General features: G+C 37.8%; 1 protein-coding gene across 1 annotated transcript in view; it reads right to left on the bottom strand.

The window, feature by feature from the left end:
* LOC126092664 (dynein axonemal heavy chain 2) overlaps positions 1–23795 on the bottom strand; it is a 994477-nt gene that overhangs the window by 460012 nt on the left and 510670 nt on the right. Inside the window, exons 45-48 of the mRNA XM_049908386.1 lie at positions 16577–16750; positions 8400–8654; positions 3146–3301; positions 1234–1436 (exon numbers count right to left, since the gene is read on the bottom strand). Of these exons, the coding sequence (XP_049764343.1) occupies positions 1234–1436; positions 3146–3301; positions 8400–8654; positions 16577–16750 (788 nt within the window). The remainder of the gene's footprint in view (positions 1–1233; positions 1437–3145; positions 3302–8399; positions 8655–16576; positions 16751–23795) is intronic.

Below are 23795 nucleotides of genomic sequence, written 5' to 3'. Positions count from 1 at the left end.
TTGCTTACCAGCTACGATAACGGAAACCGTAGCAATCAGCATGGTCGATTTTTTAATTTATGTACCTGACCTACCTTCCTCAGTTTTGCCCCCCACCCTCCCCCCACCCCAACCCCCAACCCCAACCCCACACCCACACCCACACCCACCCACCATCCCCAAACAACTTTCGTTTCTTAAATATTCCATTGATGAGCATTTGCTCACTTCTCTGGATCAGCTGATTGCCACCCAACATGGTTGTGTTACCATGGAGGTCAAAAGCTACAGAAGTAAGCAGCAGCAGCAATTGGTAGTCATTGGTTCACCAACATCAGCTGTTTGTGTATTTCTTGTGGTGATTGGAGTAATGAATTTCTTGTTCAAGAGAAGAGTTGCCCAAATTCCATCCCTCCAATCCTCCAGGCTACAGGTTCGAACCAATCAGAATGACCCCCCCACCCCCGACAAGGCAGTGTAATGAGTGAACAATCATGAAGGCAAAGACTTAGTGCACTCAAAGGGCCATAAGGAACAATTGTGTAATAAAGGGGAGAACTGTAAAGTAATTAGTAGTGACAAGCCACAGTCTCAAAGGAAGTGAACTGTGTAAATATGGTACAAGTCCAGTATTGGCAGAGAGTTCAAAACCATATAATTAGAACTGAGGCAGCACATTCGAGTGACACAAGGGGAGCAATCTATTGCAGTTGATCAGTAAATATTGTTATTCTGTCATCAGGAGCCATTCTCTTCCTGCCCAGCAGAGAACCCACGTTCAAATCTGGTGACAAGCAGTGGAGTCCCATGCCTGTTAATACAGCCCATTTACACTGGTATCAATGTGGGCATTTACACATTTGGCTGTTGGATCACCACTCTACTACATTTTATACAAAATTTACAATTCTGGTCAGCAAGAATTTGTTACATTCAGAACCCCTAGTTTGTGTGTGAATTTGTATTACTCACATCAGCTAGAAATAGGATGGGATTAATTATAAAATAAGTTTACCATGTCATTCACTTACACAAATTAAAAAAAAAATATTACCCCTGTTATTATTTTTTTTTTCTTTCTAGACAAAATTAATCATGTTATATATCTAAGGGAAAAATCTTATGTGGAAGCACAAAGTTCAATTTTCTTGTGCACAGAGGGCAAAGGCAATAATTTTAACTTAAATGTTCAATTATTCTTCATTAAGACCTGATGACTAAACCTGATATGAAACAATAGAAAAATCATCATACCAAAACAGAAACCACAGTTTGACCATCAGTGGAAAGTTGTCTTCATCTGCTGGATTAATTCCATTTTCTTTTGTGGCTAAACATTCAAGAAGCTTACATAAAGAAGTCATAGCGTTGAAGTCAGAAATAGGAACTGTTTCAACACAGTTTAGTCGCTTGTAATCCAATATCAAAGTTCCATATCTTTCAAAATAGCTTCGCATCTGTGAAACAAGGAAGATACTGTAAAGTCATATAAGAAATTTAATCAAACACTGAAATGTCATGGTTGGAATATCAACAATAATGAAAAGGACAGATTGCTACTCACCGTAAAGATGACACCTTGAGTTGCAAACAGGCACAATTAAAAGACTGTTATACACTAAGCTTCCAGAAAAAGCCTTCTTCAAAAAAGAAAAAAATACACACACATTGACACATGTAAGCACATCTTACACACACGACTGCTATCTCCAGCTGCTCTGAACAGAACCAGATGCTGGCATTCTGCAACGACTGCCTCACAGCCGCACCATCTGGATCCTTCCTACCAACACCAGCTTTTCTGAATTGTGGACATGGGAACTCTTCCTATAATGTATGCTATGTTCCCATAACCCCCCTGGCCTCAATGCTTGTTAGTCACTGTCCTTCACCCGCCTATCCCCTCCCCTGCTCCCACTCCACCATTACACAGCCTTCTATTCCACCAATGCAAAAACAGTCTTTTTACCTCTCTCCTCTCCAATGCCCCCCTGTCCCAATCTCCCTTCAAACCAGCTGCCCTAACCGGTCCCCACAACCTCCCTGTATGCTCCCACATGCACCACTCCTAACCCTGCTATCCCTCCCCATCCCCACTCCAGCCTCCTCCTTACCCCCACCCCAATTCAAATTGCTCCTACTATCACGTGTAGTTGCTTCCTGTCTGGCCTCGGCAGCCAGAGCCAGTGGTCATGTGTGTGTGTGTGAGCTGTGCGTGTGTAAATGTCCTTGTGTTGCCTACTTTAAAAGAAGGCCTTTTGGCTGAAATCTCGTTTGTTTTTGAAGTCTTTTTGTTGCAGTCTTTTTGTTGTGCCTATCTGCAGCTCTACATCTCCATGGATATCTGCGTGTGTATGTAATGCTGGTCTACAGTTATGTAATGAATATGTGTCTATCGTTTTGCCATATGTCAAATCTTTGCTTACATAACTTATTATCCATAAAAATAAGTAATAAATATTCACAGCAAAAAGAATCATGAAAAAATAAAAACAGTGCATTGGTAAACACTGTTTAATTTGTGACTATATTATCAAAACTAAATTAAATACAAAGTTGGAAATATAAAATGGATGCCTGTTTCAAGGACTCAAGTTGGGCACTAAAATCATTAAATAGCATTAAACTGTCAATGAAAGCAAATATGTAATTTGTAATTCAGTGCAGCGCAAATTTTATAATATTTATCCACACAATAGCATCAGCTGACCACACGTGTCTGCCTCTTTGGGTAAGCAGAGATCATGATGTGTGCTGCTCTCCCCCCTGTGCCCCTGCCCCCCTCTCTGCAGCCAACTGCCCCAATGCAGGAGGATGTGGTGGAATGGACAGCATCTCTGCTGAGCCGTGCGTACGGAAGGGCAAGGGCAGGAGTGCACATCAATGCATCATGCTACTGAAGTAGGTGTTCATTGCACAATGTGAACATTATACAACAAGTTTATTTAACTTTGTGATACAGTTTATGTTCACTGATGTAAGAAGAGATGTTCCATTCCCCACTTCACCTCTTTAGGGATCGATTTTTGTTTTTAACCTATGTTCTTCCTTAAGGTTCAAGATGCTTCCACACCAAATTTCATTAAAATTTGTTCAGCAGGTTAGTCATGAAAATGTAACAGAGCTACTTTCACATTTATAATATTAATATGGATTCTGTGCTCACCTCATTCTGATAGTCTTCAGAAGGCTGCTTTTGAAGCCATGAATTAACATACGGCCACCAACCAAGGTCTTTATAATCATTGTAGACCATTCCACATCGTGATACAGTTGCAGGTGATGCAACAGCCAAATCCTCTACTTCAAATAATAAAGAAACCTGTTATGGAAATATTAAGATCAACAGTGAAGTCTTCAAACACTGGAAGATACTAAAAGGAAATATACATATCTTCTGACGCATTAGCATATTTTCTTTGCATATTGCAAATAAGCATCTATATCATCAGTGTTAAACTGTGTATGTCACCCAGCTTCACATCAATTGCCTTACTAGGATATACAGTATGAGTTATTGCATCCTCACGAAGTACAAAAAACAGACAACTAAAAGAAAAGTTGACAGGAACGGAAATAATAGAAGATTTCAAACCCTAGTCTTTCAAAACAGGTACTTATTTTCTTGGCGGGAAAGAGGCAAGCTGATGACAAGAATTAAAGAAAAATTTACAAGTGATGATGATGATGATGATGATGATTACAAGTGGTGTAGAGAAGGACAAGAACTGTAAGGATAAATCAAATCACCTTACATAGCAAAAACAAGGAAGGGTAATTACATTACGGAATTGATGCAAATAAAATGAAGCAGATCAATAAGAATTGCAACTTTGAAATGATATTATCTGCATAGGATGAAGTGACAGAGAGTTCCAAGACAATTAAAATAAAGAAATGAATAAGCAGTGAATGAAAAAATGAATGTCAGGTTGCCTATATTCTAAGAGAAGACACAACAAAACAGTTTCGATTAAGATAACTTAATGCCTAACTGCGACAGGTTCACATTCAAGCCTGTTCAACCGATTCAATAAACTGAGCTCTGATGTATCCTGAACTGATCGAAGAAGATAAATGTAATAGGTACTGACTTTTATTACAAAGTTAACAAGAATAGTCTTGTATATAACTGACTTTCTGGATACGTAGCTGCACCTCTAACAAAGTCTGTGATTACAAACATGTGTAGTGATAAGTAAGCCATATTATCTGCCAATTTCAACAGTGACTCATTGACATTTTAGTCATAGGATACAATGCTTTCTCATTTTGTGAAGTGTAAAATTTTACATTTCTGAACATTCAGAGCAAGTTGCCAATCTCTGCAACACAATCAAATCTTATCAAGATCTGGCTGAATATTTGCAGCTTCTTTCAGATAGTACTTCATTATAGATAACCGCATCACATGCCAAAAGCCTGATTTTACTACCAATATTGTTTGCGAGGTCATTAATATACAATGTGAATGGCAAGGGTCCAAACACACTTCCCTGGGCCATGCCCGAAGTTACTTCTACATCTGACAATGACTCTCCATTCCAGATAACATACTATGCCCTCCCTACCAAAAAGTCCTAAATCCTGTCACAAATTTCATTTGATACCCCATATGATTATACTTTTGACAATAAGCATGGGGGCAGTACTGAGTCAAATGCTTTCCAGATATGAATAAAGGCTACATCTACCTGGTTGCCTTGATCCAAAGTTTTCAGTATGTCATGTGAGAAAAGTGCAATTTGGGTTTCACATGATCGATGTTTTCAAAATTCACGCTGGCGGGCACTGAAGAGGTCATTCTGTTCAGGATAACTCATTACGTTTGAGCTCAGAATATGTTCTAAGATTCTACACAAAATTTCTGTCAAGGGTATTGGATGGTAGTTTCGTGAATCACTTCTACTACCCTTCTTGTAGACAGGCGTTACCTGTGCCTTTTTCCAAGAACCAGACTCGGTTTTTTATTTGAGGGATCTATAATAGATTATAGTTAGAAGAGGGGCTAACTCAGCCGCAAATTCAGTATAGAATCTGACAGGTATTCCATCGGAACCTGGAGTTTTGTTCAGTTTTAACCATTTCAGCTGTTTCTCAACACCACTGACACAAACTTACTTCATTCATAATTTCAGTGGTACAAGGATTAAACTGGGGCCATTCTCCTGGGTCTTCCTGCATAAAGGAACACTTGAAAACAAGGTTAAGCACTTCAGCTTTTGCTCTGATACCCTCAATTTCAGTTCCTGTCTCATTCGTGAGGAACTGGACATTAACTTTGGTGGCATTAACAGCTTTTACATATGAGAAGAATTTCTTTGGATTCTTTGAAAGATAACTTGACAACATTCTGCTATGGTAGTCACTGATGGTATCATGCATTGCTCTCTTGACAGCCAAATGCGTTTCATTCAGCATCTCTCTATCTATAGCCCTATGCTTCATTTTAGACCTATTATGCTTCTTTAGAAGTTTCTTTACAATGACTGTATATCATGAATGTTCCCTCCCATTATGAACTGTTGTACTGGGTAAATATCTATCCAGTGCATGGTCAACTATTCTTTTAAACTTGAGCAAGAGTTCCTCTACATGCTCCTGCCCTGTGCTGAAAGTTTCAAGTTCCTCATTGAGATATAACACTACCGATTTTTTTTATCTATTTCCTGAACATATATGTCTTTCTACTGGGTTTAGTTGTCCTTTGTACTTTGGTAATCACTGCAGACACAACCAAATCATGGTCACTGATACCATTTTCAATGTGGACATCTTCAAAGAGATCTACTTGTTGCCATTAGATCCAATATATTTCCATTATGGGTGAGGTTCCTAACTGTCTGCTCCAATTAGTTTTCAGAGATGGTATTTATTAAAGTTTCACAGGATATCTTATCACACCCACCACTAACAAACAGTAATCTTCCCAATTAATTGTTGGATTATTAAAGTCTGCACCAGTGGTTAAAGTATGAGTGGGGAACACATACATGTGAACTGAGGTTTTCCGTGAAGTTTCCAATTACATCAGGGGATAAATCTGGTGGGCAACAGAAGGATTCAATTATCATTTTGTGCCCACCCCTGATATTGAATCCTGCCCATACAATCTCACATGAAGCTCAATTTCTACCCTGGTGAATTTGAGTTTTTTATCTACTGTGACAAACACACCACCTCAATTTCCCACTTGCCTATCCTTTCAATATACACTCAAATTTTCCCCAAAAATTTCACTGCTTTCAATTTCAGGTTTCAACCTCAGCTATCTGTACCTATATTATGTGAAGTTCACAGTTTTTCATGAGCACTTCAAGCTCTGGCACTCTGTTGTGAATGCTTCAGCAGTTTACCATTAGGATTTTAATACTCTCACCGATGGGATGCATTTCTTGTTATCTCACACTGATACCTCTGAGTTTCCTTCAGCTATCGTTATCTGGATTGATTGCAGAGTTGCCTAATCTAAAAAACTCCTGTGTGCACCCCACACACAATCAGCTACCTGAGTAGCAGCATCTGATGTGTGGTGCATGCCTGACCTATTTAGGAGAACCCTACAATTCTCAACCCTATGGTACACGTGCAGGATGTCACAGCCTTGCGTGTCACAGAACTTTTGAAGTCTCCAGTTCAGTCCTTCTAGTCGACTCAGAATCAAAGGGCCATACTCAGTTCTGGGGACAATACTGCAAACTGTGAGCTTCACTGAAACTCCACGCACAAGGCTGATTTTCACAACCTACTCTGCCAGTCGCCAGAATGACCAAATAATGACCTTGGACCCAAGGGACAGGCATAATTTGTTCCAAGGTTCACCACAACCTGCAGTTTGTTGCTCCCTGTTCCCTCAATGGCTGCTGGAGTAGCCTCTTCAACAAGCTGAATGAGGCCCCTAGACATACACACTGAGCGCACCTGGTGTTATTTCCAGGCCCTTGCTTCTGTTTCCCTAAGGGGTACCATCACTCGCATTTGGATTGCCAACGATTAATGGACCCTTACCCTTTTGTGTTTGCCTCCTCCTGACACTGGAAAAAACAGATTTCTCCAAAACAGATAACGTGAGTCCCACTTGCTCAGTTTTAGTTTCAGTGAAAGACAGCACCTCAAACATGTTGGTTATTGGGATTAGTGCAACATTCTGGGTCCTCCCTGATCCCCATACACTCTGTACAGGATACCTAGATCTGACGTGCCACTTGCAGTCAAGTGGATGGGTAATGAGAGATCTTGTACTTTCTACAGAGAAGATAGAATCCAATGGAGAGGATAGTAATTGAAGTACCTTTCTTCACAGCCTCCTCTAGGAGAGATACGTATGGGGTTGTGGTATATTCCTAGATTCCTTACTTGATATTGGTTCTTGAAAATTTGTATGTACAACGTCCTGGGATAGTTGATGACTATTTCAAGCATCTGCCAGATCAGGTTTGACTACTTTAAGCATCTGCCACATCAGGTTTTTTAGTATCTCTGTGGCACTCTCCTCTGGCACAAACCTCTGATTATTGGTGCTGCCCTTCTTTGCATATGTTCCATATTATCTGTTAGTCTTATTTGGCACAGATCTCATACAAATATAATAAGTATTCTGGGATGGGTTTTTGTATGCTATCTCCTTTTTAGACTTACTGATTTTCCCAGTATCATACTAATGAACAGAAGTCTACCACCTGCATTCCTGTGTGATAATGCCATTCATATGTCCTCAACTGTGTGATAATGCCATTCATATGTCCTCAACATAGAAGGTACTCTTGACATAGCCAAAGTATTGCAACATTTGCATGAATTAGTTTCAAAAGTATTTCATATACTTGATAGTATTTCATGTTCATCCAGGGAAATCACTCCTTGAAAAGAAAAATTTTCTTCAAATTGATAGCAGTTTAAGCAAAATATCAAAAGAATATTATCTTGACAGGGCTGCTGTACTGTTGTACCTACTCACAACAATGGACCTAAGGTCTGAGCAATGGGGAGAGGAGTGGTGGGAGACAACACACATAAGTTTTGCGGTCAATGAGAGAATAGTATAGTGATAATGCAACAAATGACTACTGGTGCACTTGCTATCAGTCATTATAAATTACATGTTCTGGCTTTCTGCAAACTGATACTGAATTATTTATTTTGGAAAGGACCTCTTCCTTGAAGAAACTCAATTGTTGTTGAAATACTCCTACCACAAGGAGACTGATGAAGTAAATCACAATGCTTTTATGGTTAAAATATTTGGAATACTGTATTTATAAAGAATTTTCAAACAAAATACTAAAGCTCTAGTTTTCTCACAAACTGAATAGGTGTGTTTGAATACAGCACATGTGTGACAGATAATCTTTTAAATCTTTCATTACATTTCAGAACAATTACTACTTAAAAACTACTGAAACTGCTTATTACATCCTCACCTGCTCTGGCATTGTAATCCTCTCACTATTAATCAATGTCAGAACCTTATTGTCGTCCATCACACTATTCATATTCTCAATCCAGACGGCATCCACTGGTCCATCAAAGACTATCCATTTTTCATCAGGTAATTCATCTGAACAGGTGACACGCATGATGGAAGACAGAACACCATCCAACCACTCATTTGTTGCAAGGTTAAATTCACCATAAAGTTCACCCAAAGTCAAAGCTTTGGGGTTGATAGGAAATGTCTGCCATATTGAAAAATCAAAGAGGGAAAAATTTTAAAATTTTCTCACATTATGAGATATCTGCACAAGCTTTATTAAACAATGAAAAATAAAGGATGGAATAATGACAAATATTATGCTACTCACTATATTGTGTAGATGTTGAGTCACAGACAGACACAACAAAAAGACTGCTAACAAAGTAAGCTTTAAGGCAAAAGGCCTTCTTCAGAATTAGGCAATGTATACACATACATTAATTCAAACACACTCATGATCACTGTCTCTTGCTGATGAGGCTGGGCATAGCAGGGGATCTCACTAACATCCATCATACTTTTAACAATGTGATAAACAGTTCAATTGCCTCAAATCCACCGTAAGTGTCCATGCCACAGAACCAAGAAAGTATATCAAGGAACAAAATAGAATTCTGTTGAACTGATATATCCCCGAACATCCATCAGGGCCATAGGATGTCTACATAAACCCATACTTTGTCCTTCTAGAGCACAAGCAGAAATATACAAAAATTGCAAGGATTTCTTTTCTATCAATACATAAAACATATGTGATGCCAATATGAAGATTCTGAATGTGGTAAGTTGTTGGCTGGATTCCCTGGAAGAGGCATGCATTTGGGACAATAGTAGAGTTGCCACAGAATTTGAAAATGGACAATATGATGGATTGGTTATTAGAGATAGTGGATGTGCTCTCTCCAGACATCTTATGGCCCCTGTATTTTGACCTCACACAGGAGCCAAAGGGTGCTACAACAGAGCCCACATTACTCTCTCTCTCTCTCTCTCTCTCTCTCTCTCTCTCTCTCTCTCTCTCTCTTTCTTTCCTCACTTCAGTACACAGAGTTACACTAAATAAAGTTTTTTTGACTACTTCTAAGAAAAACAAGATGTCTACTTTCCTAATTTTGGTAATAAGAATAAATATTAGAATGTGGTGATTACAAATACTGTATACATGTACTAATACTGAAATAATAAACATAAATATTTGCCAAACAGGAACATACTAACGATTGGAAAAAATCAAGCAAAGAAACTGTTGTGTACATATAACACATATTCATATTCATTTACAGAAACCTAAAATTCTTGGGCATATTGCCTAAAGGACCGGAACCTAATGTTTGCTCTATTTTGTTCTCAAACTCGTTCATAACTTCCATTTTGTAGGTTATGCTCTTCTTCCATGATTTCTCTTTGTCTTCCAATTAAAAACACTATTGCATTATATTCCACTTATATTAAACATACTTTTAACAAATGAAGCTTGTCTGCTTTTTCTAAGAACACCCTGTCCTTCGGTGCAATCACATGTTGTTTGCCTTCTTTCATGGGTTTACCTTCTAATAAGCTTCCACAAGAGAATGCAAGCAGAGGCTCATTACTATGGGATAAAATTTCACTTTCAACAGTTTCACTGCCATCTTCAGGGTAGTTATCATCATTGATGTTGTTCGAAAGGACCACATTATCTTCAGTTGTGTCATTGCTGTTAATTCCCATTATCTACTTGAAAAGTATTGTATATCTTCATCTCAGTTCCTCCACCACCAGTTTGTAATTGTTCTCAATTAAATTTACCATTTATTTATTTATTTATTTATTTATTGCTTTCACTTTCATATCCTTCCAAAATACACTCCTGGAAATGGAAAAAAGAACACATTGACACTGGTGTGTCAGACCCACCATACTTGCTCCGGACACTGCGAGAGGGCTGTACAAGCAATGATCACACGCACGGCACAGCGGACACACCAGGAACCGCGGTGTAGGCTGTCGAATGGCGCTAGCTGCGCAGCATTTGTGCACCGCTGCCGTCAGTGTCAGCCAGTTTGCCGTGGCATACAGAGCTCCATCGCAGTCTTTAACACTGGTAGCATGCCGCGACAGTTTGGATGTGAACCGTATGTGCAGTTGACGGACTTTGAGCGAGGGCGTATAGTGGGCATGCGGGAGGCCGGGTGGATGTACCGCCGAATTGCTCAACACGTGGGGCGTGAGGTCTCCACAGTACATCGATGTAGTCGCCAGTGGTCGGCGGAAGGTGCACGTGCCCGTCGACCTGGGACCAGACCGCAGCGACGCACGGATGCACGCCAAGACCGTAGGACCCTACGCAGTGCCGTAGGGGACCGCACCGCCACTTCCCAGCAAATTAGGGACACTGTTGCTCCTGGGGTATCGGCGAGGACCATTCGCAACCGTCTCCATGAAGCTGGGCTACGGTCCCGCACACCGTTAGGCCGTCTTCCACTCACGCCCCAACATCGTGCAGCCCGCCTCCAGTGGTGTCGCGACAGGCGTGAATGGAGGGACGAATGGAGACGTGTCATCTTCAGCGATGAGAGTCGCTTCTGCCTTGGTGCCAATGATGGTCGTATGCGTGTTTGGCGCTGTGCAGGTGAGCGCCACAATCAGGACTGCATACGACCGAGGCACACAGGGCCAACACCCGGCATCATGGTGTGGGGAGCGATCTCCTACACTGGCCGTACACCACTGGTGATCGTCGAGGGGACACTGAATAGTGCACGGTACATCCAAACCGTCATCGAACCCATCGTTCTACCATTCCTAGACCGGCAAGGGAACTTGCTGTTCCAACAGGACAATGCACGTCCGCATGTATCCCGTGCCACCCAACGTGCTCTAGAAGGTGTAAGTCAACTACCCTGGCCAGCAAGATCTCCGGATCTGTCCCCCATTGAGCATGTTTGGGACTGGATGAAGCGTCGTCTCACGCGGTCTGCACGTCCAGCACGAACGCTGGTCCAACTGAGGCGCCAGGTGGAAATGGCATGGCAAGCCGTTCCACAGGACTACATCCAGCATCTCTACGATCGTCTCCATGGGAGAATAGCAGCCTGCATTGCTGCGAAAGGTGGATATACACTGTACTAATGCCGACATTGTGCATGCTCTGTTGCCTGTGTCTATGTGCCTGTGGTTCTGTCAGTGTGATCATGTGATGTATCTGACCTCAGGAATGTGTCAATAAAGTTTCCCCTTCCTGGGACAATGAATTCACAGTGTTCTTATTTCAATTTCCAGGAATGTACTTCAAGTTGCTCTTATGATCTCTGAGTAAAAGCTTCTACATTGTAATTTTTACCATGCATCTTTTTTTCCTATTTACCATGTTCACAGTGTGGTTTTGGATTCAATAATAATTATGTACTTTCTTCATTATTTCAGTAAACTGCTCTTTTTCACTTTCTGGTATGATTTTTGAATGTTACTTAACACTTAAATTGTTTTTGGCCACCTCCATGTCGCTGTTAGCTTGCATCCCAAGCTGCAAGTGCCACTTAAATTGACCTGTGTTACTCACCAAAAATAGACAACGGTAGCTGTTATTGTCAAAACGTGATGCCATAACGTCTTGCCCACATTAAATATTTTTCTAGAGGAAATGAAATGCATGTGCCAGTAGCATGCAGAAATGGCTTACTTCTTTAGTAGAAAGGCATTCCTGCTTTAGTTGCAACTAAAGAAGTAAATAGAAATTGAGTTGTGCAACTATTACTAAGAGAGTAAATTACTAAAGTATGCCAGACAAAAGAAGTAAGAGTTACTAAAATACTGATTTATCCTAGTTTGGTACTCACCACTCTAAGTACAATAATGAAGCACTACTAAAGAACAGATGGTCAAGAACAAGAAATATAAATTCCGCTCCCCCTCAGAGGTCTATTTTAGAGGAATTTCTGTTCATATGTTACATCAATAATTTTCCCAATTCTCTGGACAATAATCTTGTGATCACTATGTATGCCGATAACATATCTGGTGTCTACTGGACAGACAGTGAGCCCAGCCTTACTCAAGAGGTTCAAAAATGTATTAAAAAGGCAAGAAGAGACAATTTGAAAGGCTACATACAAAAATACCAAGACATTCACTTTAAACCAAGAGGTTTAAATACACAAAATATTGTGAATGATTAAAATATTGTGAATGATTAGAAATTGTCAGTCATCCTAAGAAAATACACCATCAGCTGGAGAGAAAGAAAACAGATTAAGGAGTTATACCTCATTCAAAAAGCCAGAGTCAGAGTTGGTGGACACCTAACATAGGTAATAGGAGTAGGAGGGGAAGTCAAGATAGGAAAGACACCATCAACTATGCTATTTAACATCTACCTTGAATAAATCATAGGAGAGTGTGTAGTTAAAATGGAGGAATATATGTAGGAAGCAAGCACTACATAGCAATCACTACATATTTTGTTGATGACATGAAGGTACTGGTAGACACCAATAAGATGCTTAATGAACTGGTAGAAGACCTAAATAGTAAATGCCAAGAATGTGAAATGAAAGTAAATAAAAAAAGAACAGAAGTGTGATAAGGGGTAGAAAAGAGAGAAGATCAAAATCACAAAATAGTCAACATCTATAGCCGGTTGCAAAATCTCATACTTGATAAATAATATAACAGAGGATCTAAATTGTAACAGAGGTATAAAAAAAATTGCTATGTAGCTAAATGCATAAAAAAAACTCACGAAAACATTGGCAAAATGGTATAAATGGAACATAGCTTTACTCATGGCAGGCACATAGACATCATTAAAAGCTGAAGAAAGAATGCTAGAAGCAAAGACAATGTGCGTATGAAGGAAATTGGAAGGTATAAGTAGGGAAGACATGGTGAGGAATGAGGATGAGAAGATTTGGGGAAGACCGAAACCCCTTAGACACCATAAGCAAAATGAAGAATAGATAAGGGATAAGGGAGGAAGAACAGATAGTGGGAAGATGGGCAGAGTATTTCAAATATACACTAAGCACCAGCCTAGAAGATGAAGAGACAGCTGCATAGGAGGGAACATTGGAGCTGGAAGTAGACAATGAAACCAATGAGGAAAGAAAGCCAACACTACAAGAGGTCTCCCAGGCTGTGCACAAGTCAAAAAACAATCAAGCCCCTGGGGAAGACAGCATAATTGCTGAATTAATAAAAACTGGTGGTGAGGCTGTAATAAAGGAACTGCACACATTAATATCAGATATATGGGAAACAGAAACTATGCCAGATAATTGGAAAATTGGAATAATAGTCCCCATTTATAAGAAAGGGGGCAGAACAGCATGTGAAAACTATAGAGGTGTAACACTGCTAAGTACAGCTTATAAGATCTTCACAAGTATATTAAACTAAAGGATACAGAAGTGTGCAGAAGGTATACTAGGGGAACATCAGTGTGGCTATCGACCAGGCAGAGGAACAACTGATCAAATATTTGTGATAAGACAAATGATGGGAAAGTTCTATGAATATGATATAGATCTGCATTTCCTCTTCATCGATTTCAAACAAGGCTTTGACAGCATAAATTGGCAAGAACTATACAGAGTACTGAAAGAAGTTGGTATATGTGCTAAATTAATAAGACTAACTTGAATGACAATGACAGAGACAAGAGTAAAAGTAAAGATACTTAGCAGAACAAGTGAAAGCTTTGACTTTAATAAAGGTGTAAAGCAAGGGGCTGGTCTCTCCACTGTCCTACTCAATATAGTCCTGCATAGTGTAGTAAATAAAATCAACAAAAGGGGCACCATATTTATGAAAACTAGCCAGATATGTGCATACAATGATGACATTGCTATACTAGGAAGAAATACCCATACACTCCTAGAAACATACCGTGCAATGGAACCAGAAGCCTTAAAAATTGGCCTCATAGTAAATGAAAACAAAACAAAATATATGGTAATGTCACAATCCGAGGCCAGAAGAACCACTAAAAACCTAAACATCAACGGGAAATGCTTTAATGGAGTGTCCTCTTTTAACTACTTGGGAGCCCTAATAACAAATGATAACAGTATTGGAAAGGCTATAAGGGAAAGAATACAAGCAGGAAACAGAGCTTACTTTGCAAATATGCAGCTCTTCAGAAATAGCCTTGTTACAAGAAAAACTAAACTGCTAATATATAATTTCATAGTCCGCCCAGTTATCACATACGGCTCAGAGGTATGGACGTTGACAGAACACGATAAAAATGCAGTAAGAAGCACTAAGCGGAAAATACTATGCAAAATCTATGGGCCAATAAGGGAGGAAGAAGGCTGGAGAATACGCTACAATGCTGAATTACACGAGTTAATACAAGGCAGGGACATAGTAAAATTTGTGAAGTCACAGCGAATACGATGGCTAGGACACTTGGAGAGAATGGCAGAGGATAAAATTCCAAAGAAAATGATGAAAGGTATGATCCATTCAGTTAGGCAAAAAGGGAGACCTAGAAGAAGATGGATCGGCAAGGTAATAATGGATATCATCAATATGGGAGTCCAGGGGTGCAAAAGATCAGCAAATAACCGAGAAGTGTGGAGGAAGATTGTTGAAGAAGCCAAGGCTCACCAAGGGCTGTAGCGCTACTGAAAAAGAAGTAGGGAAGACATGGTGAGGAATGAGGAGATGATGAGAAGATTTGAGGAAGACCGAAACCCCTTAGACACCATAAGGAAGACGGCAGTATTTACTCCAGCAAGAAATTGATGTGATGGTAAAGGGAAAGAGTGTGAGAGAAAGAAGAAGATACCAACTACTGGGCGGTGTCAGAGAGAAAAGCAATAAATATGTGGAACTAAATAGAAAAGCACAAGACAGGGAGAAGTGGCAATGATACCATGCCTGGACCTGCCACAAGTTAGAACTACTACTGATTATGATTTCTGAAAATAAATTGTTTTAGCTCTTTTCTACAGTCTTTATTCTATTTTCTGTGGAAATACTTAGAAAAGGATACAAATTTTCTTGTAAAACTAATAAATTACACATCTACTACTTAAGCAATTCGTTCTCATTAGATATTGTTTACCACAGAATTTATGAATATATGAAGAAAATAAACAAACGCAATCCAAATTGAGGGCATACATGACTTTGGTGATGGAAGAAACAAAATACATTTTGAGAGAGCAAATCATGACAGATATGTAGAATCATACAAAATTATTCTTGAATCATAAATTGGAAATGCAGCATTCACAAGAGCCTTGTACATATACAAAAGCATATAAGATTTAGTCTAATTTATGGAGAAACCTTATTACTAAATTTTCATGAATGGAAATTCAAGTTTTGTGGAAAAAAATACCTGTGTATTCAAATTCTGAAAATGTTTAAAATAAACTAATGGGGTTATGGCAACATAGATAATCTGTTTCCAATCCAAAGTTACAGGAATTCAACAACCAGCTAGACAATACTAACTGATAGATGGAAATTCCACATCAGTTTATTTGCAGACAGAACTGTGATGTCATCAACAGTTGTACCACTGGTCCTGATTTACTACTAATATAATATGTAGTATTTTACAGAGCTTTGGAATTTTTTTCTCATTATACCATTTTTTCAACTCACATATTTTGTTCATACAGTGTCAAAGATGGGGAAATACATCCAAAAACAAATATAAAACACTGTTCGTGATCTCTGGATGTGTAATGAAGTCTAACTGAGGTGTGTAAAGAGTAATATGACAAAACATCAAACTCAGCAATTTATGAAAGATTATTTTTCTTTTTTCATAATTCATTAGGATTTTTATATCTCTAATAATGGTGTAAATAACTACCAGTTTTTTCTTGAATGGAAGTAAGAATAGATCTGTACAGCAGCAATATACAAGACCTATAAATAACACAGTAAAACTCTTTTCAGAATACAGAATCAAATTTAGAATATTAACACTACTGAAAAAAATCAACAAATCTTAAGCAATACGGGCAGAAGAATTGAAACAATAACATGGATAAAATAATGAAAGCATACAAAAAAGAAAAACAGGAATTTAAGTTCTAACATGGTCTTCACTGATCAACACAAGCATTTATATACTATTCAGAAAAGAAAACATATAATGTCAGCTTTATAAAACTTGCTTACCTTAACCAGATTATATCCTGGTTTTTCTTCTTTTCGTAAGCGACTCAGTGATGCTTGAAGCATGCGCCATGTTGCTGATTTACCTGCACCAGTTTTACCTACTATCATTGTTGAATGCCGTGAGTTCTTTGTCTCATACAATTGTATTATTTTCACAATACTGCAATTTATTATCTGTGGAAAATAATAGGATCATTATTACAGTGGGGAAAACAACAACAACAACAACAACAAAACTTTTGTTTGTGACTACTAGAATATTGAAAGGCAGAAAAGACAAATAATGACATTGTGGAAAAAGTAATTGATCACCATACATATCCTGATAAAGCTCCTTGACAAATCAGGTTTTAGAAAAAGTATACTGTTATTCACCAAGTAATTAGGTTTCATCTAATGATGACCAGTGCTAGAGTTTCTTACAGTTTCTTTCAACAAGCAGTTATTTCTTACAATGCACCATTGCATAACTGTTTACTATAACTAAACATGCCAACTACCAACAAAGAATAAGTTTCAAAGAGTAAGTAAAACTAAAGTAGTAGGTTACGAAGAAAGAAGGCAATCAGCAATTTCCAGCTGAGAGTACTGAACTGCAGTAGTGGAGTAAATTTTTCATTTACTTCCAAAGTAAATTTATTTACTCCATAAGTGGTGGAAAAGCACAATCAGAGAGTATATTAGTAACTGAAGGAGGAGATAATGCCAAAATTTACTCCTAAGCAGTAGCGGGAGTAAATTTAGAAGTAAGGTGTGTTCGTTGGTATCTGTGTGTAAAATATCAAATTCTATGGATTACATGGACAATGATGAATATACGGAGAAGGAGGAAGAGGTAAACATCACAGTAATGAGTGTTTTAATGGGGAGAAGAGACCTATTTGCAATGTATAGTGACAATGATTTGAAACAGCTCTTTGCATTTCGTAAGGAATCTTTCGAATCACTACTTGGTATGCTGGAGCCATTACTACAGCATAATACTGATGGAAATAGTGCTTTGTCTCCTAGCCTGCAAATTGTTTATGGAGTGTAAATATTTCGCACTGCTACTTATCAAATTCATAACAGGGGTCTTGTACTACTGACAGAAAAACCTTTAACAGTGTGATAAATGGTTTGTCTTAAAGATACTGTAAGTGTCCCTGCCATGGAATCAAAAAAATACACCAAGGAACAAAAGGGAATTCTATGGAATTGGTGGATTCTCAAAAGTCATAAGATCCATATATTGTGTACATGTACCCATACTTTGTCCTTCTGGAGCACACACAGAAATATACAGAAATCACAATAACTTTTTTTCTATCAGAACACATATCATATGTGATGCCAATATGTGAAGATTTTGAATGTTATAAACCATTGGTTAGGTTCCACCCATGCTGCACGCATTTGGGACAATGGTAGAATTACTGCAGAATTTTAAAATGGACAATATGTTGGTTTGCTTGTTGGAGATAGCAGAGACACTCTCTCCAACCATCTTATGACTCCTGTGTTTCAACCCCCTGCAGGAGCTCCAATAGACTCCAAATTGCTACAAGATATGTAACAGAATTGGAAGAAATGTTTCCTAACTCTCACTAAAGCAATGAAGTATTAACAAAGCAAGAGTGTGAATGTTATTGTGGCTGCTGCAGTTCTGCACAACTATGTAGCAGAAATTGGAGATGTGTTTCATTCTGATGCTGTGGAGGCGAATGACATCAACCAAAATGCATTTGAGCCAGAAGCAGTTGCTGCAGGCCAAGCTGTCATAAGGCCTATTATACTCAATTATTTTAATTAAAATTGTACCTAATGTACTAGTAAAATAACAAGTTGGTGTCAGAACTTTTCCCTCTTAAATGAATAAATAAGGCACTGGATTGTCATAACTACAGTGAAATGACACATTTTATTGATGTCTATCTTTTTTCTTTTCTCCAATTAGGGGATTAACAGTTTCATTTATTTTTTACTTCACTACACAAAGTTACACAATGGAGTTGCCTTGACTATTTCTAAGAAAAACAAAATGTATCCTTCATAATACCGCTAATACATATAAATATTAGACTACGGTAATGAAAAAAATGAAATGGAGTGTGCACACAAATATTGTGTCATGTGAAGAACTATAACATATTAACCATTGGAAAAAATCAAACATATAAAATATGTTTTAAACATTTATACATAAAAAGCATATTCACATTCATTTACAAAAACTTGAATTTCTCAAGCAAATGCCTAAAGAACTGGGCTGAAGTTTTCTCCTTTTTATTCTTGAACTTATTCATTAACTCCGTATTAAGATCATGCTCTTCTTCCATGATTACTCTTTGTAAGTTAACAAAATTTTTTGCATTATATTCATCTCATATTAAATGACAATATTATGGTAAGAGTAGTTGCTACTCACTATGCAGCAGAGATGCTGAGTCACAGATAGGCACAACAAAAAGATTGTTAAACAAGTAAGCTTTCAGCCAAAAAGGCCTTCATCAAAATTAGACAAAACACACACACACACACACACACACACACACACACACACACACACATATTCATTCAAGCACAACACAAACACACAACCACAGTCCCTGGCTGAGTCAGTAGTTCACAGTGGAAGATTACTTTTTGTAATGCTAGCATGAAAGCGTAGAAAATGCCAGCATCCTTTGATGCTCTGACAACCAGTCAACCACAAGCAAACACAAGTGAAAGTGCACTGAACACACTTCTCCATTGTTCATACTGGATAGAATTCTCATTCACTGATGCTCATTTGCTTAAGTTCAGCCTGTGGAAACCAGGTTTGATTAAGCTGTTCTTTAGTGCTCTCTGCCATTCTCTTCCATTAGTTGGTGTATGTTTCATGAGCATTTACACAGTAGAGAATGGAAGGGAACATGACAGAATAAGAATTTCATCATGCAAGCACTTGGAAACATTGAGATTATACATTCACTACTGAACTGTCTTTCACTAAGAAGAAACGAAGCACTAAAGGGAAAACAGTGTTATATACAGGATTTGTTTCAAGCAAGGCAAGTAATGTCACAAAGAAGAAGAGATTAGGAACCATGTGCTTATGAACTTTCTCAGAAACGCCAGACACAGGGTGGATAGTGAGTGAACTACAATCCAAACTTGATTGAAAGTTGTTTCTCACATCTGTGTGCCTTCTGCACATGAGAGAATGGAGTCAGTGCTGACATTTATTCACTTACTGTTAACCAAATTTAAAATATCCTTGCAGTAGAGACATTTCCAGAACTGAAAGATTGAAATGTAACATAGGACAGGCTCTTGAAAGTGTACTAAATTATGCAATGATCTGGAAATCAAAGTATTTAAACTAGTCCAACAAAGCTTGAAACTAAAGAAGCTGTTAGCAAATACATGATAAAAGATAACTTTTTATGAAGCTACTTTTTACTTTTTATGAAGCTAATGATGCTTGAGCTACTTAAGTTATTGATGAAAAATAAATACATATTTCACATTTTCCTGGTGGAGAGTTATTGTTACAGACAGTGTCAGATTGCTAGATGTGGATCCAGAAAAGCTGCACAACAGACTCTTGTGTGATGCTGATTTTGATGAACAGGTTGAAATATGCTGAAGTTAGGCCACTGTTTAGGAAGGGAGATAAAGAAATAGCATCAAATTTCAGTTGAATTTCACTTTTGCCAGCATTCTCAAATATTTTAGAAAAAGTAATGTACAATCGGCTTTATAACCATCTTCTGTCAAATAACATACTTTCAAAGTCACAGTTCGGATTTCTAAAGGATTCTGATATTGAGAAGGCTATCTGCACTTACAGTGAAAATGTGCTCAATTCATTAGACAAAAAATTGCAAGCAACTGGTAAATTTTGTGATCTGTCAAAGGCATTTGACTGTGTAAATCACAATATCCTTTTAAGTAAATCAGAATATTATGGTGTAACAGGAAATGCTGCAAAATGGTTCAAATCTTATATCCCTGGCAGGAAACAAAGGATTTTATTAGGAAAGAGAGACATATTAAGCTATCAGGCATCATCCAACTGGGAACAATTACATGTGGGGTCCCACAAGGTTCCATTTTAGGGCCCTTACTTTGTCTTGTGTATATCAATGACCTTTCATCATTAACATTACCAGATGCTAAGTTCGTTTTGTTTGATGATACAAACATTTCAATAAATAGCAAATCAAGTGTAGTCTTAGAAAGATCGGCTAATAAAATAATTGTGGACATTAATCAATGGTTTCAAGCCAACTCTTTGTCACTAAACTTTGAAAAAACACACTACATGCAGTTCAGAACTTGTAAGGGGTGTCCCACGAGTATATGCCTAACATACAATGAGAAGCAAATAGAAGAAGTGGACAGTGTTAAATTCTTGGGATTACTGCTTGATAATAAATTCAACTGGGAGGAGCTCACCACAGAACTGCTGAAGTGTCTTAACAAATCTCTATTTGCAATGCTAAGTGTGTGAGACATAGGTGATATAAAAATGAAAAAGCTAGCATACTATGCTTACTTTCATTCCATAATGCCATGTGGGATTATTTTTTGGGGTAATTCATCTAGCCAAGCTAAAGTTTTCTGGGCACAAAAGCATGCAGTAAGAGTTATATGTGGTGTGAACTCAAGAACATCCTGCAGAAACCTGTTTAGGGAACTAGGGATACTAACTACTGCTTCCCCATACATTTATTCCTTAATGAAATTTGTCATTAAAAATATATCACTTTTTCAAACCAACAGCTCAGTTCAATGAATCAGTACTAGAAACAAGAATAATCTTCATAAGGATTTAAAGTCACTTACTCTTGTACTAAAAGGTTTGAATTATTCAGTAACACACATTTTCAATAACTTGCCAGCAGCCATAAAAAGCTTACCAATGAAATTTAGTTTCAGAGAAGCCTAAAGGATTTATTGGTGGCCAACTCCTTCTACTCCATTGATGAATTTCTCAGAAGAACTAACTGATTTTGTGTGTGTGTGTGTGTGTGTGTGTGTGTGTGTGTGTGTGTAAGTACAATCTAACCTCTGCACCATTTCAGTGCAGTAATGTGTTCACTGTAAATAAGTATTGTAATAGTTCTATTACATGTTTATTACCTTATAAATAACAAAAACATGTTTTTTTTATTTTGGATTCAGTGCATTAAGTGTTTGTAAAATGATTCTTTCATATAGTGTTCATTAAAAAAATGACGATCATTCTACTTGGGACCTGTGGAACGTACATTAGCTTATTTGCTTTAGTTGTAAATATTTGTCATGTATTATTGTTTTTCTGACATGTTCTACATCCTGGAGGACCTCCTCACTACAGATCAATTGGAGTGAAAGTAAATCTAATCTAATCTCTAATCCAGGAAACAGTGGCTTACACACATGGCACTTCGTCTAAAATTTACATCTGATACTGGTTCTTTCACAGGAATTGTGGGATCTAGTGATAAGACTAATCTGCCATCACTTGAACTGAAAGAAAGTACACTTAGAATAACATAGAGTGCAGCTGGCAGAAACCAACATAACGCTGCAACGATGTGAAGCATTTCCAGACCTGAAAGAAATCATAGTGATGCCTGCAAGTTTAATGAAAACTCTGTATGGTGTGTGATGATGACGATACTCTAAGGAATCAAAAACTGAAACAGAAAATTCATAACATAACAGATCATTAAAAAAAAATCAATCCTACTCGTCAAAAATTAAGGATAAATTATTACACTGTAGACAATCAAATAATACTATCCATGCATTCAGCAGTTTCTGTTTCCCTTCTCATTATTCCACAGCACTGGCTGCAACGCAATGCAAGAGCAAAAATCGTCAGTGATCCTTGACTGAGAAAGATCTGTTTCTATTTTACAAATTTCCAGTAGCATATAAATTTTTACGAAAACTGGGTATAGTACTACCTGCGCTGTCTACAATTATGCTTTAACAAAAACCTTTCCAGTCAACTTAGCAAGAAATTTGAGGCATAAACCTCTTTGAAAAGGGCATCTGCAGTGTCTTGTGATGAGATGTCAATAATGCGGCATCTGGAATACATAAAAGATCTCGATTTAGTACAAGGTCTAGAGGATTTGTGTGATAGGGGGAGAAAACCAATTCCTGCAAATTATGCACTTTTTTTATGAAAGATGTATTTACAGCTACTGGAAACTACCTGTTTCATAATTTTTGTGTAACTCAGGAGTAAAACATGCAAACCTATTGGGCATCTTACAGGAGATAATTATTTTATTGCAAAATGCAAACTTGAAACCAAACTGGTCATCTGTGATTGGAGCTAGTAATCAGAGCATGCTCAAACATTTACAGGTTACACCAGAAAGACCTTACTTCAGTGTATATGGACAGCGAGTATTTGCTATTTATGATGTTCCACATTTATTCAAAAGCAAACAAAACAACCTACTTAGTAGCAACTTCACTGCAACAATGCTGGTGTTTCATTTGAAGATGATAGCTTGACATACAATATCAACAAGAAGAACAAAAAAAGCAGAATGTTGTTAAAACACACGATTTACACATTCATTCCAGAAAATGAATGTGAAAATGGAAGTAAAAGCCATCAGCCACTCTGTTGCTGTGGCTATCAGAATGAGTACAGCAATTAAGGAATTGCAAAGCCATACAGCTAAAAAACACAACTTTTTTATAGAATTTATGAACAATATGTTTGACATGTTGAATAGCAGGACAGCATTTTCCCCAAATCCGTATAGAAGTGCAACATCAGAACAATGCCCAGTAGTATTGGCAACAACAGAAAGGGCAAAAGAAGTTTTAAATATTGCACATAAAATTGACACTGAAACAGGTAAAATGACAACACCATGCTTTACAGGCTTGATACAGTCTGTTAATACTATTGTTCAATTTTAAGAAGAGCAAAAACTGTTGGTATTACTGGAATCAAGAGGCCCTACAAATTTATTTTCAGTGTACCATCAGAAAGGTGGCTACAACCGGAATGCTAAGGTGCTCGTTCTGAACCAGCATTATTACTGTATTTATCCAATTATAAGACAAGCTTTTTTCCCCACAATCGTCTTTCGAAAAATATGGGGTCATCTTATATTCACAGATTACATTATTGCTGCTGAGGTCAATGCTTTTGAAGTGTTTAATAGATTAATGTAGAGGTCATCTTAATTTACTGATGAATCATTGGTTACTGAGGTTTCATACAGATTTATTT

Source organism: Schistocerca cancellata, chromosome 7 (genome assembly GCF_023864275.1).
Source record: "Schistocerca cancellata isolate TAMUIC-IGC-003103 chromosome 7, iqSchCanc2.1, whole genome shotgun sequence".
Taxonomy (NCBI): Eukaryota; Metazoa; Arthropoda; class Insecta; order Orthoptera; family Acrididae; genus Schistocerca; species Schistocerca cancellata.
The sequence above is the reverse complement of the archived record's forward strand: the minus strand, read 5'-3'. Positions and strand labels throughout refer to the sequence as shown.